The following is a 13,607-nucleotide window of genomic DNA, read 5'->3' as shown; positions in this document are numbered from 1 at the left end:
TCCTTGGTTTATCTGGGTTATAAAATAGGAAATAAATATACATAAAATGAAAGTCTAAAATGTGCATAACATGTCACTGTGAACTAACTAGCTCTGTGATAAACAATGGTAGTCAATGAAAGTCTATAGATGTCATGTCAACCACATCAGTAAAAGTTTATCTCTTCGCTTGCTTAGTGTAGCTTTGCCTACATACAGTGGTTATTACAGTATTGATTGAGCCTGTTGGAAAATAAATACTCTTTAAAAAGGAATTTTACATCACAGTTCACAAGCTAAGTTATAAGCACACTATGTGCCATGTATGCACATTTCCATCATAATGTCATACTTGGATTACACTAACAGCAGAAGAGGTCTTTGACTCAAGAGTCCAAAATAGCCCTTTGTGTTTAATTATGATGAAGCTTGACAAAGCAGTAGTACATCTCATTGACATCAGGGTAACCAAATAGCTTTCTAATGTTTGCAGCGTTGCACTTTCTGTCACATAAATAAACACACATAACAGCTACCTTCTAAATAAAGATCTGTTTGAATAGAAAATAACCTAGGTGTATTTTCCCTAGTGAAAAAAATTCATGTATTATTTAACTGATACTTAGTGCACAGACATGGAATTGAAGTACTACTTTAGACTTAATGATAGCCTGAGTATTTTTTGGATGCATGTATCATGTCGACCTACCCAGGCCATAATCTGCTGAGTCTTTACTACAGAAGTGTGTTGTGAGAACACACCTTAGGGACAGATGCCCCCAGTGTAGCTAGGTACACAGACAGAGCTGTGAAATGCTCAGTATTTTCAGTGGAATGTTAAATTTAGTAAGGAAATGAACATGGGTGTTCAATTTAGTGAGAGTTATTCATTCACAGCTTAGCAAGGGTTAGAAGCTTTACATGTTTTACAGTGGAGCAGTTTTTAGGGATAGAGTAAAAGTGAGGGGGAGCGGAAACAGAAGAACAGAATGTATTCGGTTATGTTGATACCACTAGCTTTTCACAGAGGAATTCATAACCCTCCATATCATAGCAAGTTCTGTTTAAAGTGTTTCTTATCCTGAACAGTAACTATTGATCCTGTAGTGTTAATACAGAGCCTCCAATTACATTTACACAAGTTTAGTTATTCTGTTATTCTCTACACCTCAGCTATAATTGCAGCAGAAGGAGTGTGATGTGTTTGTTGATTGTAACATTAGAATTGGTTCATTGTATTCATAACAGCCTGTGATGTCATAGTAAATGATATATGGGCTTTTGGAATATTTTTGTTAATATTATCATTTGGTTATGTTGTGATTGTAATGCTATTTCCTTAGTAGTGATTAATGCATGTGGCTGTGTAGTTTGGCTGCAAAATGTAAAATGAAAAATTCAGTATGTTTGAAAATGTTTTACTCACAAACAGCAGTGGTGCTTTGTTTACGTTATCTACTTTTCTACTGCACAGGCCTAATAGAAGTGTTGGTGAACACCCTATCAGAAGCTGCAGTGGTCCACCTGGATGGAGAGGGACACGCAGGACAGAGGTGCGGCCATCTTCTTTTACAAGCTCTACTAGAATTGCTTCACAACATCCTCAAACAAACTTCAGTTGTTGTCCGCTCTGCACTTCAGGTATGTATGAGCCTTTTGTTCCAGCCAGAGAAAACAAGAAACTTCCGGTCATTTATACAGAACAATAATAGTCCCTAACCTTCACTACACAGAAAATGCACTGAAAAACCCATTTCCAACATCATCTTTTGGTAGTTTGTTAAAATGGTATTTTTAATTATTTCCTGCCAATTATTTCCTTCACAAAATCATTTCTTGAAAACTTAAAATAGTTTCTTCCTGATAAATGTATGTAGTACTGCCAAACTGAGAACATTTGATAACCAATATAACAGTGATGGCTAAAGTCTGTAGCATAACATTTTAAAAAAATATATAAGCTCTTTATCCTTAGGAAAACTTGTACGTATGTATGATTTTATATACTTCGCTAAATAAATAGATAGTTCATTGCAAATAAATCCTGCTACAACAGCATCTCTTTTGTTTTACAATATTTTCTAAGGGACTGTGTGCTGTGTGTCAGTTGTTTTGCTGTATCATGTTATAGTATAGCAGTTAGTATATTTCCCACATTGATTTACTAATGTTTATCTTTGTTGACCACAGAATCAAAATGTTGTCCTTGCATCATGTCCCTGAAGGTGTGTGGGTGTGTGTGTCCACTGTTTTGAAACTGGCTGGTAGCCCGCTAGAAATTGGGGAGGGTTGCGTCAGGAAGGGCATCCTGCGTGAAAAAAAAAACTGAGCCAATTCAACATGCGGACAATGATCCGCTTTGGCGACCCTCAACTCACGGGATAAGCAGTAAAGAACATTGAAAAAAAATAAAAACTAGCAGGTTTAAGCAACTGCAATATTGAAGTTGTGGACTCATGAGAAAGCGTATTGGGTCCCAAGTCACTAGGACATGCACGCATGCATACGTATGCCCTCATACTTACGGGCATTCACAGAGGGGGCTGTCTGGCTATGTCCCTGCGGCCTCATTATCACCACTGGCTTTGTCCTTAGCTCCCATAAGCTCACATGTACGCACAGGAGCCCCCATCTCCCCGTGGTGTGCACCCCAGCCCAACACATACATATTAATGCCTGGACAGGGGGTAGGGGGACTAAAGGGGAGGCAGGGTAAAAGTCTGTGTGGAAAAGAGAAGACAGAAGAGAGACAGAGATGGAAAAAGGAGCAAGCCAAATGTGCAGCGGAAATCAATTCTGTGGAAATGCAAAGCTCATTAAAAAGAAAACTTCTGCACAAACCATATTCATTTGGGTAATAAGGTCTGATAAGGGGAGCGGACGTGACTTGACCACTCTCCCCACACTATTACTGTGTTGGTCAAGAGAAAGAGAGAGAGAGTCAGAGATTATATATACATCAGTAACAAGAAAAAGAGTGAGAGCATAAGAGAGAAGAAGTGGCAGAGAGGGAAAATTTGTGCCAGTATTAATCACATTATTCCACTGCTAATTGGCCTGAAGTTCCACTGTAGGCATGAACTAAATAAAAATAAGTCAGAGTGAGGGACAGAGATGCTTATAGAACCACAAAAATATCCAGGGGTTAAAATAACATGACGTATGCAGGAAAACAAAACAATTATATCCCTTAGTGTTTTTCTCCATCTTTCTCAGTCTGTCAGAATTTGTCTTGGCAGGTTTCTGGATCCATCATTATTGACTGTCCAATCTCTATAAATGATTTAACGTGTGTGTGTGTATGTGTGTGCGTGCGTGTGTGTGTGTGTGTGTGTGTGTGCGTGTGTGCGCGTGTGTATAGAGCCAGAGGCTATCTTGTCCAGCAGTAGAGACGGAGGCAGCAGAGAAACTGCTCCAAGCCAATAGACCCCTGAGCCAACTCAGCACACACCTCATTCAAATGGTGAGACTAACACTCAGAGTCCCTGTCCGTGTAAATGCCTTGCATGCATACATAAATATTTTCTATATTTGTGTACTGTATACATGCTTCTAAATACATTTTTGTATACTATATTTCTAGATATAGTGCCACAACCTCTATATGTATGTTTATTTATATGAAGTGTGCTGGTGAGAGAGAGAGAAAGAGACTGACATGTAAAAGAGCCTATTTTTCTGGTTGTTTGCTTTTCCAAGTTCTCGGGAGTAAATCATTTCTGCATCCAATACTTTTTTTTACTCAGCAAGGTAAGCGCTAAGGAGATACAATTTTCAATAATACAAGTGCTGAGTGGACAACTACGGGGTACAATAGGCCTAAATAATACAGGGTTGTTCACATCAACTGTTTAGATTGAAAGTGACATCCTATGAAGCACCAGTTACTGTGCACTTCCACCATACGCCTGTGAGTGTCAGGTACCTCAAGAGGTTTCATAAATGTTATCATTTACCAGTTAGTTTTATTAAGTGGTTGAAACTGTTTATAACTCACTAGATTGATCACTACTTTCGTTCTGGACATCAGAATGGGGTAAATGTAATGTAGAGCCTTCATGCAGGAGTGACAACAACTCTGTACCCTTAGTCTATTTTATTCAACACTAGATGGATAAATGAATGCCATTAATGACTACATGCCACTTTTAAAAGCTTAATTCACTGAAACTAGGTCTTTATGACCATTTTAAACTAAATATCCATCCATTATCTGTAACCACTTTTCCTGTTTAGCAAGGGGGTTGGAGGCTATCCCCACTGTCAGAGGACACGATACGCCCTAGACAGGTCACGAGTCTATCTCAGGGCCAACACAGAGAGACACACATAGAAAGACAACCATTCACACTCACCTTCACACCTATGGGCAATTTAGAGTCACCAATTAACCTAACATGCATGTCTTTGAACTGTGGGAGGAAACCAGAGTACCCAGACCACATGAACATGCAAAATCCACACAGGTAGTAACCACTCCACCACTGTGTTGCCCCCAAGTTAAATATGTGAATAAAAAAAGTTTATATCTATATTTGTACAGTTATTGCAATGTCTCCTATACTGTATCTTGGAAGTACCAACATGGACCCTGATGCAATGTGAAAAGTATGAAGATAAGAGTGGGTCTTTTGGCCTTTCTGCGAGACATGTGGAAAGGTTACCACAGTAGCCATTGCCATGCACACCACTCAATATGAAAAAAGAATTAGAATAACCTCTTTGTCCCATCAAAATCTCCAAATTATGATTAACGAATAGTGAAATAATAATGTGTCTTTTGTCTGCTTATATATTATTATACATAATGTTATTTACATTAAGAAATTAACATTATTTGTAATTATTTCAAAACAAGATATTGGAGGAGGAAATAACAATAAGAAAATGAAATTAAATGCAGGGGCAGAGGAAATTAAGATAGTTGGAGAGAATACTTACAAAAGAGAGTGGTTGTTGTGAGGCATCTTGGGAAGTCAGTTTGTTTGTGTGTGCGTGTGTGTGTGTATGTTGGGGTAAGGGGTCTCAAGGGACACAATAGAGGTTTTTACTTGACACTGGCTGTTGGGTGGGCTTCTGAGTGTATGTGTTATTGGTTGTGTATGAACGGGCGAAAGAAGCAGCTGACACACCCCCAGCTTCTCCTGAGCCCCTTTGCCCCATGGGAGATTAGAGGAAAACAGTGCAGTAGTAATATGATCCCTGAATTTAACGTTAAATCTGGAAAACTTGCTTGTGTTAAAAGCACGTTGATCTTTATGATTTATTTGTGTGCAGAAATACTTAACGGTAAATTAAGGTAAGGTGGTAAGTTAAGAGCATTTAATGTTGATGCTTCCATATAACGTTTTTTACTTGGTAGATCTACACTCTGCCACGTTGAGTAAAATATTAAAATATTTTGATATTGTCCATGATATGTACAGTAAGTAGGCTACACTTAGAAAAAGAACGGGAGTTCAATCAGACATGGTATTTTATCCCAGGGCCCAGAGTAAGCGCAGCAAAATGATTAGAAACAAGTTATTAATCATAAAATCATTTACAAACTGATTTGATTTGTTTGTAGCTGTCTACTGAAAACCAGGAGGTTTGGGAGGAAGCTTTTCAGTGTCTGTCCCTACTAGTCCAGTTGTATGGTGGAGAGGGTCATGACTGCCTGTCACCTTCTTGCCTGCAAAACTTTTCTCACGTGCTGTGCACGCACATGCAGGCTGAGCCCCCCCGAATACAGCGCTCAACACTTAGGATCATCAAACGACTGGTGAGTACAGTGTACAGGTAGACATGCATCTATGTACTTTACATTTTCCGGCTGTAAAACTTGCTTGAATATCTCTTGTGATTCAAGAATCTTGACCTTGTATATTTTGAGGGATGAACTATTAAATGCCACCACTGCAGAATGAAAATATGGGAACAATAAAAAGAGACTTCATGTAGACACACAGTCAGCGCTGCTGTGGTGCTGTTCTGGAAATAGTGTAATTTCAACAGACCTGGACTGACAGTAGGAGCAAGACAGAGAGGGAGAAAAAGTGGTTTGTATCTGCCTGTCACTCTCTGTTCGAGTGTCTGTCCAAGTTTGTCAGATAGTCAAAATGATTTGTAGTATAGGCCAAAGACAGCTGACACCTATACAGTGAGGTGAAATTATGTGAGGCTTCTCACATAACATGATAAATACATTTATTTAAATCTTTTAATCTGCCAATATGGAGAACATTGAAGTAGCTGCAGCTCACATTCACAAGAATTAGGAAGCTTTTGACCAGGATTTCTTGTCATGAAGATAGATGGATATGCAGCTGTCAAACACTGTAACATTACAATAATTCAGGTAGAAATTAGATCCAGTGTAATTTCACTGACTACTCGTTTACTTGAATTGAAAACTCACGTTAATGTCCAGTACTGATCTAATGAATTATAACATGCAAAGCAGGCAGACAGCATCTATTATTATGCATTTTGCAGCGTAGCCTTCCCTGGAAATATATTTGTGTTTGATTCATTTGCTTTATACACTGTTTAAACCATGAAGACTACTGAGTATTTGCACCAAAGATTACAATTTAGATGTTTTCTCTGAAAACAATTGATGCTTTTAAACAATTATAGCTTCATTTCTCTAAGCTTAATCGAGTAGGTTTCATTACCCAAACTTAACCACACTAAGAATCGGCAGATTTTGCCGTAGACCTCTATGAATTATGTAAAATGTAATCCTAATGTTTTGTCTTGGCCGCAGACTCATGAAATAGTTTTAGCGTGTGGGACACAAGGTCAGCTCTCACCCTGGGATCATATAATTTGACTGAAGGTTGTGCCTGGAAGCTACCACATATTTGTAATCCGTGTGTGTGTCTGTGCACGTGTGTGTTTGATTCGTCTTGCTAATTAGTTCTCACCACCTGAACCACCCACACACGAGCTCGGTCACACATAAGCTCACAGACTTACCTCTTTCTCTTTCTGTCTCTTGTGCAAACTTTCTCATTAGCCCCTGTGCTAACAGGTACGGTAGCATGCGGAAGTGTTTTCTCTATCCTGCTCACTGCTCTGTGCAGCACACACAGACATTTGTGTGTTTCAGCCATTTCCCCGTAGCTAGTGGATGAGTCACTAAGCAGCTCAGTGCTAGCAGCACAACTAATTTATTTGTTTAAAAAAAAATCCATCTACCTGTCCTTAGTCATTCTACTATTTGCATGTTAAAGTTTTACTTATCCTCAACAGTGCTGTGGAAATAGTTCTCTCCCACCATGTGCTTTTGCCACCATGAAAAAAAAAACTTGTACCTGCTAAATTGAGTTTCTTATATCTCATTCTAATTCAGCTGGTCATTTGGCAGAGTGTAATGTGCACCTTTAAGTGAACGCAATAAACATTCATCACTACACACTTTTTTTACACTTCCACAGTCACAGAAGCACAGTGACTCACATGTTCTTTCTCAAACACACCTACACTCACAGATGAGTGCCTGCCCTTCAACAAAGGCTTTTTAATTATCTGTCATTGATTTGTGGTCTCTCTTGATCTCAATCAAAGATCCTGCTAATAGCTTGGAAACTGCAAGGGAGGAAAGAGGGAAAATGAATCAAGTCTTGATTGAGTGAAATTTTTAACTTGTCGTTTTTTTTCCTTCAGTCACAACCTCGAAAGACTTAAAGGAGAACACTAATTAAATGAAAAGGGATTTAGAAGAGGTTCTTACGAAAAAACAGAATTTTTGAAAGCAGTTTGATTTGCTAGTGTATGTTTATGAAACTTAGTAGTCTGCCTCCAGTAACATATCTGTCATTAGCTCATTAGCCCATTTGCTCTAATAAATCCTATAAAAATGTATTGTTATCTTATCCAGCATAAATATGTTTGCATCATCTCAAGAGGCTGAAAGTGGCCCTTGTCTTTGTATTCTTTGTATTGAGGTGAAGACATAAGGAAAACTAGCCTAAACATTAAAAAGCTTAAAGACAAACAAACATAAATATACTTAGTTTTACCCTGATCTAAAAGGGAAATAGTGTGTTTATTGTGAGTGAGTGAAGGGGGCATCCCTGTCTCCTTCTAACCCAGTTTCCTAGCAGCAGCCACGCTGTCATTACCAGTTTGTTAGGTGGGATGTAACATGCAACTTCCAGGCCCAACTGGCTTAGAGAGGTCACTCTATATAATAGATGAATAATGAAAGTTTGCCTTTATAAATCCATACCCTGTACACAAAGGTGTCCTTTTTGAGTGACAGATTGCTGAGAGTGAATAAAGGATTCAATGTATTGAGTGTAGTAGCCGTTTGCATAGCCGTTTGCATTCTCCTGACAATATAATTAAGGGCAACCATGAGAAGGATTCAAGTTTGAGGTGTTTAAAGCTGGAGCTTGTTTGCGTGAAGGTTCCATCCCTGTTAAATAGAAAATATGATTGTTGCACTACTTGAAATTAAAAAGACAAAACTGCCAGTCAGCTAGCTGCCAGCCTCTGGCAGCAAAATTTATTTTGAGTTGTAGTAAATGGGTTTCAGTATAAGGCTATATATATAAAGCTATATATATAGCTGTATATAGCACATTTTTAGTGTTTATGTGTCTAATATTTGTAATAGTTTCCAGCTTTTAACATTTTTCACTTTTGTCAACATACAATGTATCAATGTATGTTTAGCGTTATACTAACTATCCACTATTATCAAGTAACAAAATTATTATTTTTCTTTAATTTAAGAAAACAAAAACAATAAACAGTAGCCATTTTGTTTTATCCAGGGCAAGGACAGAGTTAAAAGTAACAACTGAAAGGTGATTTAAGATCCAGATTGATTGAAACAACATGGATCACAGCTAGGGTCATAACCTCATCACTTAACAAGTGGATAGAGACTGAGGCGATGATGTCATCAGAGATCAGAGAGAACACATTCACCAAACACACACACATATCCCCCTCGCACAAAGACTTTACACACAGAGACCTTAAACAACACTCTGTTATTTTGCTCCACAAATTAGACTGCCTACAACTTATCTGTCATGATAATTTTGAAGATCTTAACTTAGACCTTACCTTAAATATCAGTTCCTGTAAGTGCTCCTTATTAAAGCAACACACAAATACACACAGAGCAGTCTGTGGACCAGGTGTACTGAGTGGGCTTGGAGCCTAGACATCATGGTGTGGGAGACATGTCAGGACAAGAACAAAAACACACAGATGACAAAGAAAAGTAACAGAAGATGTAGGAAGGAACGTACGTAAAGAAAGGAGACTGGAATATTCTTTAGCTGAAATTATGTATAAATTCTGCAGAAGATTATCAGAATTCATTACCACAATTCTGACCACCTTAAAATCATAAGGAGTTTTAAGGAGCAATAAAGAGACCAAAGATCAAAATGACAAATTGCAGAAAGAAAGAAAAATAAAAGTGTGTGTGTGTGTGTGTTTCGGCTTTCAACTGAATTTATGGAAAATTAGCTTTTTGATCACATTGCGTGACATATGAGTATGATGTCACTCAGCAGTTCGTTTCTGGTAACATGCTAAATGAATCTGTGACAATAACACAGAGCGGTGGTTCTTACAATGTACTGTTGCACATGAAGATTGAGTCCTGCTGTCAAAAGATAAAGGATATGAAATTTGTATTTCTAATGTACAAATGTATCAACATCTGTATAGCTGCTTGTGTTCCTCCTTTTATTATTCAGTTCAATACAGTAAATAGAACCCAGCAAATAATCTAATCGTGCATGTTTACAGAACTTTGTGACTGATATTGATTTGTTAAGAAAACAGTATTGTGTATTTTTTTAACAAGGGTGACTAGTGATAGCTCAGCAATTAATAATCAGTCAGTAACAAAACAAGATGGTCTGTTTTCTTTTGGCAAAACTGAATAAAAATCTATTCAGACAAACAATGATGCAGGTGTTTCCTGTTTCAGACTGACTTTTCAGTGACTTGCAGGTCAAAGTTCACTTTGGTTTTACTTTGTGGGAATTTGCGCAGATGACCACCAGAAATAGTGCTACATTGTGCAATGAACCAGAGTTCGATTTTGTAATATCTTTCACTGCCAGACTACAAATTGCAGCAGTGTTTTCAAGTTATATTTGATCTCCTCAGTATTTACTAACAGCATCAGACTGATGTCATGGCACCGTGTGTCTAGTACGTAGCATTGCCATTTCACCTCGTCATTCCTCACTTTGTTCTCTCCTTCTTTCTTCAGGTACAGACCACAGAACAATCTGAGTGGTTAAACTGTCCTGAAGGAGAAAAGCTAGTGGGTCTACTACAGGATATAACTATGTCCAACAGGTGTGTTTTTCTGCTCTTTTAATATGTATATGTTTGTTTGGCTCCAGCACCCCCTGGACCCCTAACGGCATAAGCAGTAAAGATAATTTGTGTTTAATATTCATTTATTTTGGAATTTTACTTCCATTATATTTCTATTTGGATCCTAACAGATGCTTTGCAGACTTATATAATCATATTTTTAAAATAACTGTGAGCAAACAAGGTTTTTCAGGTTTCAAGGAGTGTGTGCTCTTGTTTGCACTGTGTGTTTCTATACAATATGTGTCCATATAAGAAAATCCCTCATCAAAGGGGCCAGCAGTAAATTGTCCTGCACTTTTCCTGATCCTATTATTTTTATGCATGTATGAACATGTCTATGCATTACACATATCAAAACTGCTCTTTTTCCACTGGTTAATTGGAAGGATGCAAGCATGTGGCAGCTTGAGTGGCAGCTTATTGGCACACAAAGAGCTGAGATAAAATATATACCTTTCTGAAAAACAAGATGTTTACTGACATCATTAATGGCAGTAAACTTGTGAAATGCCTAGATATTTACATACCTTAATTGGGGCAGGGCCAAAAACCTTTATTTGGGCTCCAGAGCTACTAACAGTCAGCAATTACTCAAAGTTTCTCAAACAGAAAGCTAAGCTGGTAGTAGGAATGACCTGGCAGTTGTGTGAGTGGTGAACGACTGATGCTCATTGCTAAGCCAATCAAACAGCTAGTTAGATACTAGCTGACTCTCTGTACCTTAAAATCTGAATAGTAGTAGAGTTTTTTTTTTTCTCATCGTAAGAGTACATATCATTTTAGTACCACCACATAAGGTGTGTCTCTTTCAGCTTTAGCCAGATGGTGTGTTCATGGACAGTACAGAGTGTAGGTCATCTGTGTTCTGAAAACACTACATGCTATTTTGCATAATAAACTAATATCGAAATAGTCAAATAGTCAGGTGGATCCCTAATCTTCATAAAAGTTTCCACTTACAATAAATGTGAAATTAAACAGCAAAATGCTACCTGTTAATTTCTGCATGTGTGTGTATTTGTGTGTGCGTGCCTGCGTGCACCTGTATTTCTGCATCTGTCTTTTATGAGTATGTGGGGGTGTGTGTGTGCGTGTGTTCCCTCTTTGAGCCAAAGGTTTTGTCACCGATGTGACCATGCTTCCTTTGATCTTTTGATGTATGAGACCAGCGACCTCTAACACACAGACTGCAATCCACAGGCACACACACACACACACAATGAATACACAGAAATAGAAGCTTTGGCCCCTTTCTATATGCAATCTCTCCATCAAACACACACACGCTGTCAGATCAATAATAAAGGTGTTTTGTTGTCCTACTGTAGAGGCCTCTTCTACTCTACCCTTCCTTACCCCTGTTTTCTCCTTGGTCACCCCCCTTTTCCCTCTCTTTTTGTCACTTTCTACAACCATTTCTCCACCTCTCTGCGTCCCTTCTTCTCCTTTTTTGTCATTTTCTTTCTTTTCTTCCTCTTTCTTTCTCTCCATCATGTGCTTTTCCTCTCCCACTTCACTTCTCCACTCATCTACTCTGGCTCTTCTCCCTCTTTGGCAGATGAAAGCAGAGATCAGCTCTAGACTTTGAAGTAGCTGAGACTGGCACACTCCCACTGGTTTTGCAGTAGGAGGAGGGGTGCATAGGTTTTAGGAGAAAGGCCAAAAGATGAGAGGAGTTATGAGGAGCGGGAAGAGGAGAGGAAGGAAGGGGAGGAGGGGTGAGGAGAGGTTTTAATTGAAAGGATGAGAGGATTGGGGGATAGGGTGGGAAGGAGAGGCAAGATCTGGGCTGAGATCCTAACCCAAATGATGTCATTCAGTCTTTACCATGGCAACCTGAGGAATGCCTTTTTAAAACCTCAACCACAACCAAGTGTGGAGGGAGAGGAGGAATGTCACTCATAGTCCCCCATCCTGAAGAAAAGCCTTGAGGCCCAGAACCTGATCCTTAGTTTGCTGAATTCATTGAAATTGAACCCACTAATAGTACATAACATCTGCTCAGAAAGCTACAAAACTGCCCTGCAAACACTCAGCTCTAAAACTTTGGATTCTACTACAATTTATGACAGATTTTAGACCAAATCCAGCATTAAACTGCATTCTTAAAAGACTAGTAAGGCACCCGGTGCTCCTAATAACAATTCAACAGGTATGTGTGAAAAGATTCAGTTGTTTCTTAACGGATCTAAACCAACTGAAGTAAAAGTACATAAAATCATTGTCAAAGTGAAAACTGATTTCTAAAAAAGTTGTGTCATTTAAAAATATAAAACATAAAACAAGTAATAGCAAAGGTATTCCCGTCTTCATGTCAATATTTAATAAATTCACCTTTGGCAGCAGTTATGTATTAAACCTGTGAGGACAGAGCTCTGTATGGTTTAAACATCTGGACACAGTTCTTTCCCATTCTTCCATGGGAAACTGCTCAAGCTCTTGCAGGTTGTGTGGGCATCTCTTTTCAAATCCAGTCTTGCTGGAAAACTAATTTTCTGCCAATTTGCAGTTCTCCTGCAGACAGCATCTGGTTTTTCCTCCAGGATTCCTCTGTATCTTGTTGCACTTTTTTTCCCTCTGCTTTCACAAACCTTCCAGAAACATCTCCACAGCATGATGATGCTGTTACTATCCTTCACAGTGGAAGATGGTGTCCATTGTTTGGTGGGATGACCACACACTCTGAGATTAAATTTTTTTTTTCTTGGTATTCCTGTGAACAGTCTGTTAGGGTTTAATTGTTTCTAGTTGCCTTTGTAGTTTACCTTTAAAGTCTGTTGACCAGTGGTCAAGGAAACAATGCAACGCTATATTATCATTATGTGATGAAATGCTTTTTTCATTGGCCTATACTTATATGGAGTTGTTCCTGCATTGAACTCTCTATCTGCTTTGATCTCTGTTTTCCAATAAATAGTGTGAACAAGGAAGAGCACGGAGGAGTTGGCTGAGTTCGGGTAAAGTGTTAAAAGTCACTAAGACCCTGCCAGACTCCCCTTGTGCAAGTCGACAAAAGTCGACTCGTTTTGTTATTTCACCGTTGTTGAACTGTATTTCCAGGTGTAATCAGCGCTCTTGTGGTTGTTAGAACCAAATACAGTCCATTGAGAGAAATAATTTCAATGAATGAATGTTTGAGGAACCTGGTGTTTATTTGACCCATGTCAAATGGTGCAAAACACATAATTTCCACACTGCAAATGCCCCAAGTGTTGCTGTACGCTAAATGTAAAGCTGATGTGGTGTTGTAGTAGTCCCTCACTGTAATCTAAAACCAATTA

General features: G+C 38.6%; 1 protein-coding gene across 1 annotated transcript in view; it reads left to right on the top strand.

Annotated features, from left to right (window-relative positions):
- The window catches only part of ulk4 (unc-51 like kinase 4), an 86,205-nt gene that overhangs the window by 71,152 nt on the left and 1,446 nt on the right, over positions 1-13,607 (top strand). The window contains exons 34-37 of the mRNA XM_067511536.1: positions 1,454-1,620; positions 3,341-3,442; positions 5,549-5,743; positions 10,214-10,302. Coding sequence (XP_067367637.1) covers positions 1,454-1,620; positions 3,341-3,442; positions 5,549-5,743; positions 10,214-10,302 — 553 coding nt within the window. The remainder of the gene's footprint in view (positions 1-1,453; positions 1,621-3,340; positions 3,443-5,548; positions 5,744-10,213; positions 10,303-13,607) is intronic.

Source organism: Channa argus, chromosome 7, assembly GCF_033026475.1.
Source record: "Channa argus isolate prfri chromosome 7, Channa argus male v1.0, whole genome shotgun sequence".
NCBI classification, from domain to species: domain Eukaryota; kingdom Metazoa; phylum Chordata; class Actinopteri; order Anabantiformes; family Channidae; genus Channa; species Channa argus.
Note: the sequence above shows the minus strand (reverse complement) of the source record. Positions and strands in the feature narration are given on the sequence as shown.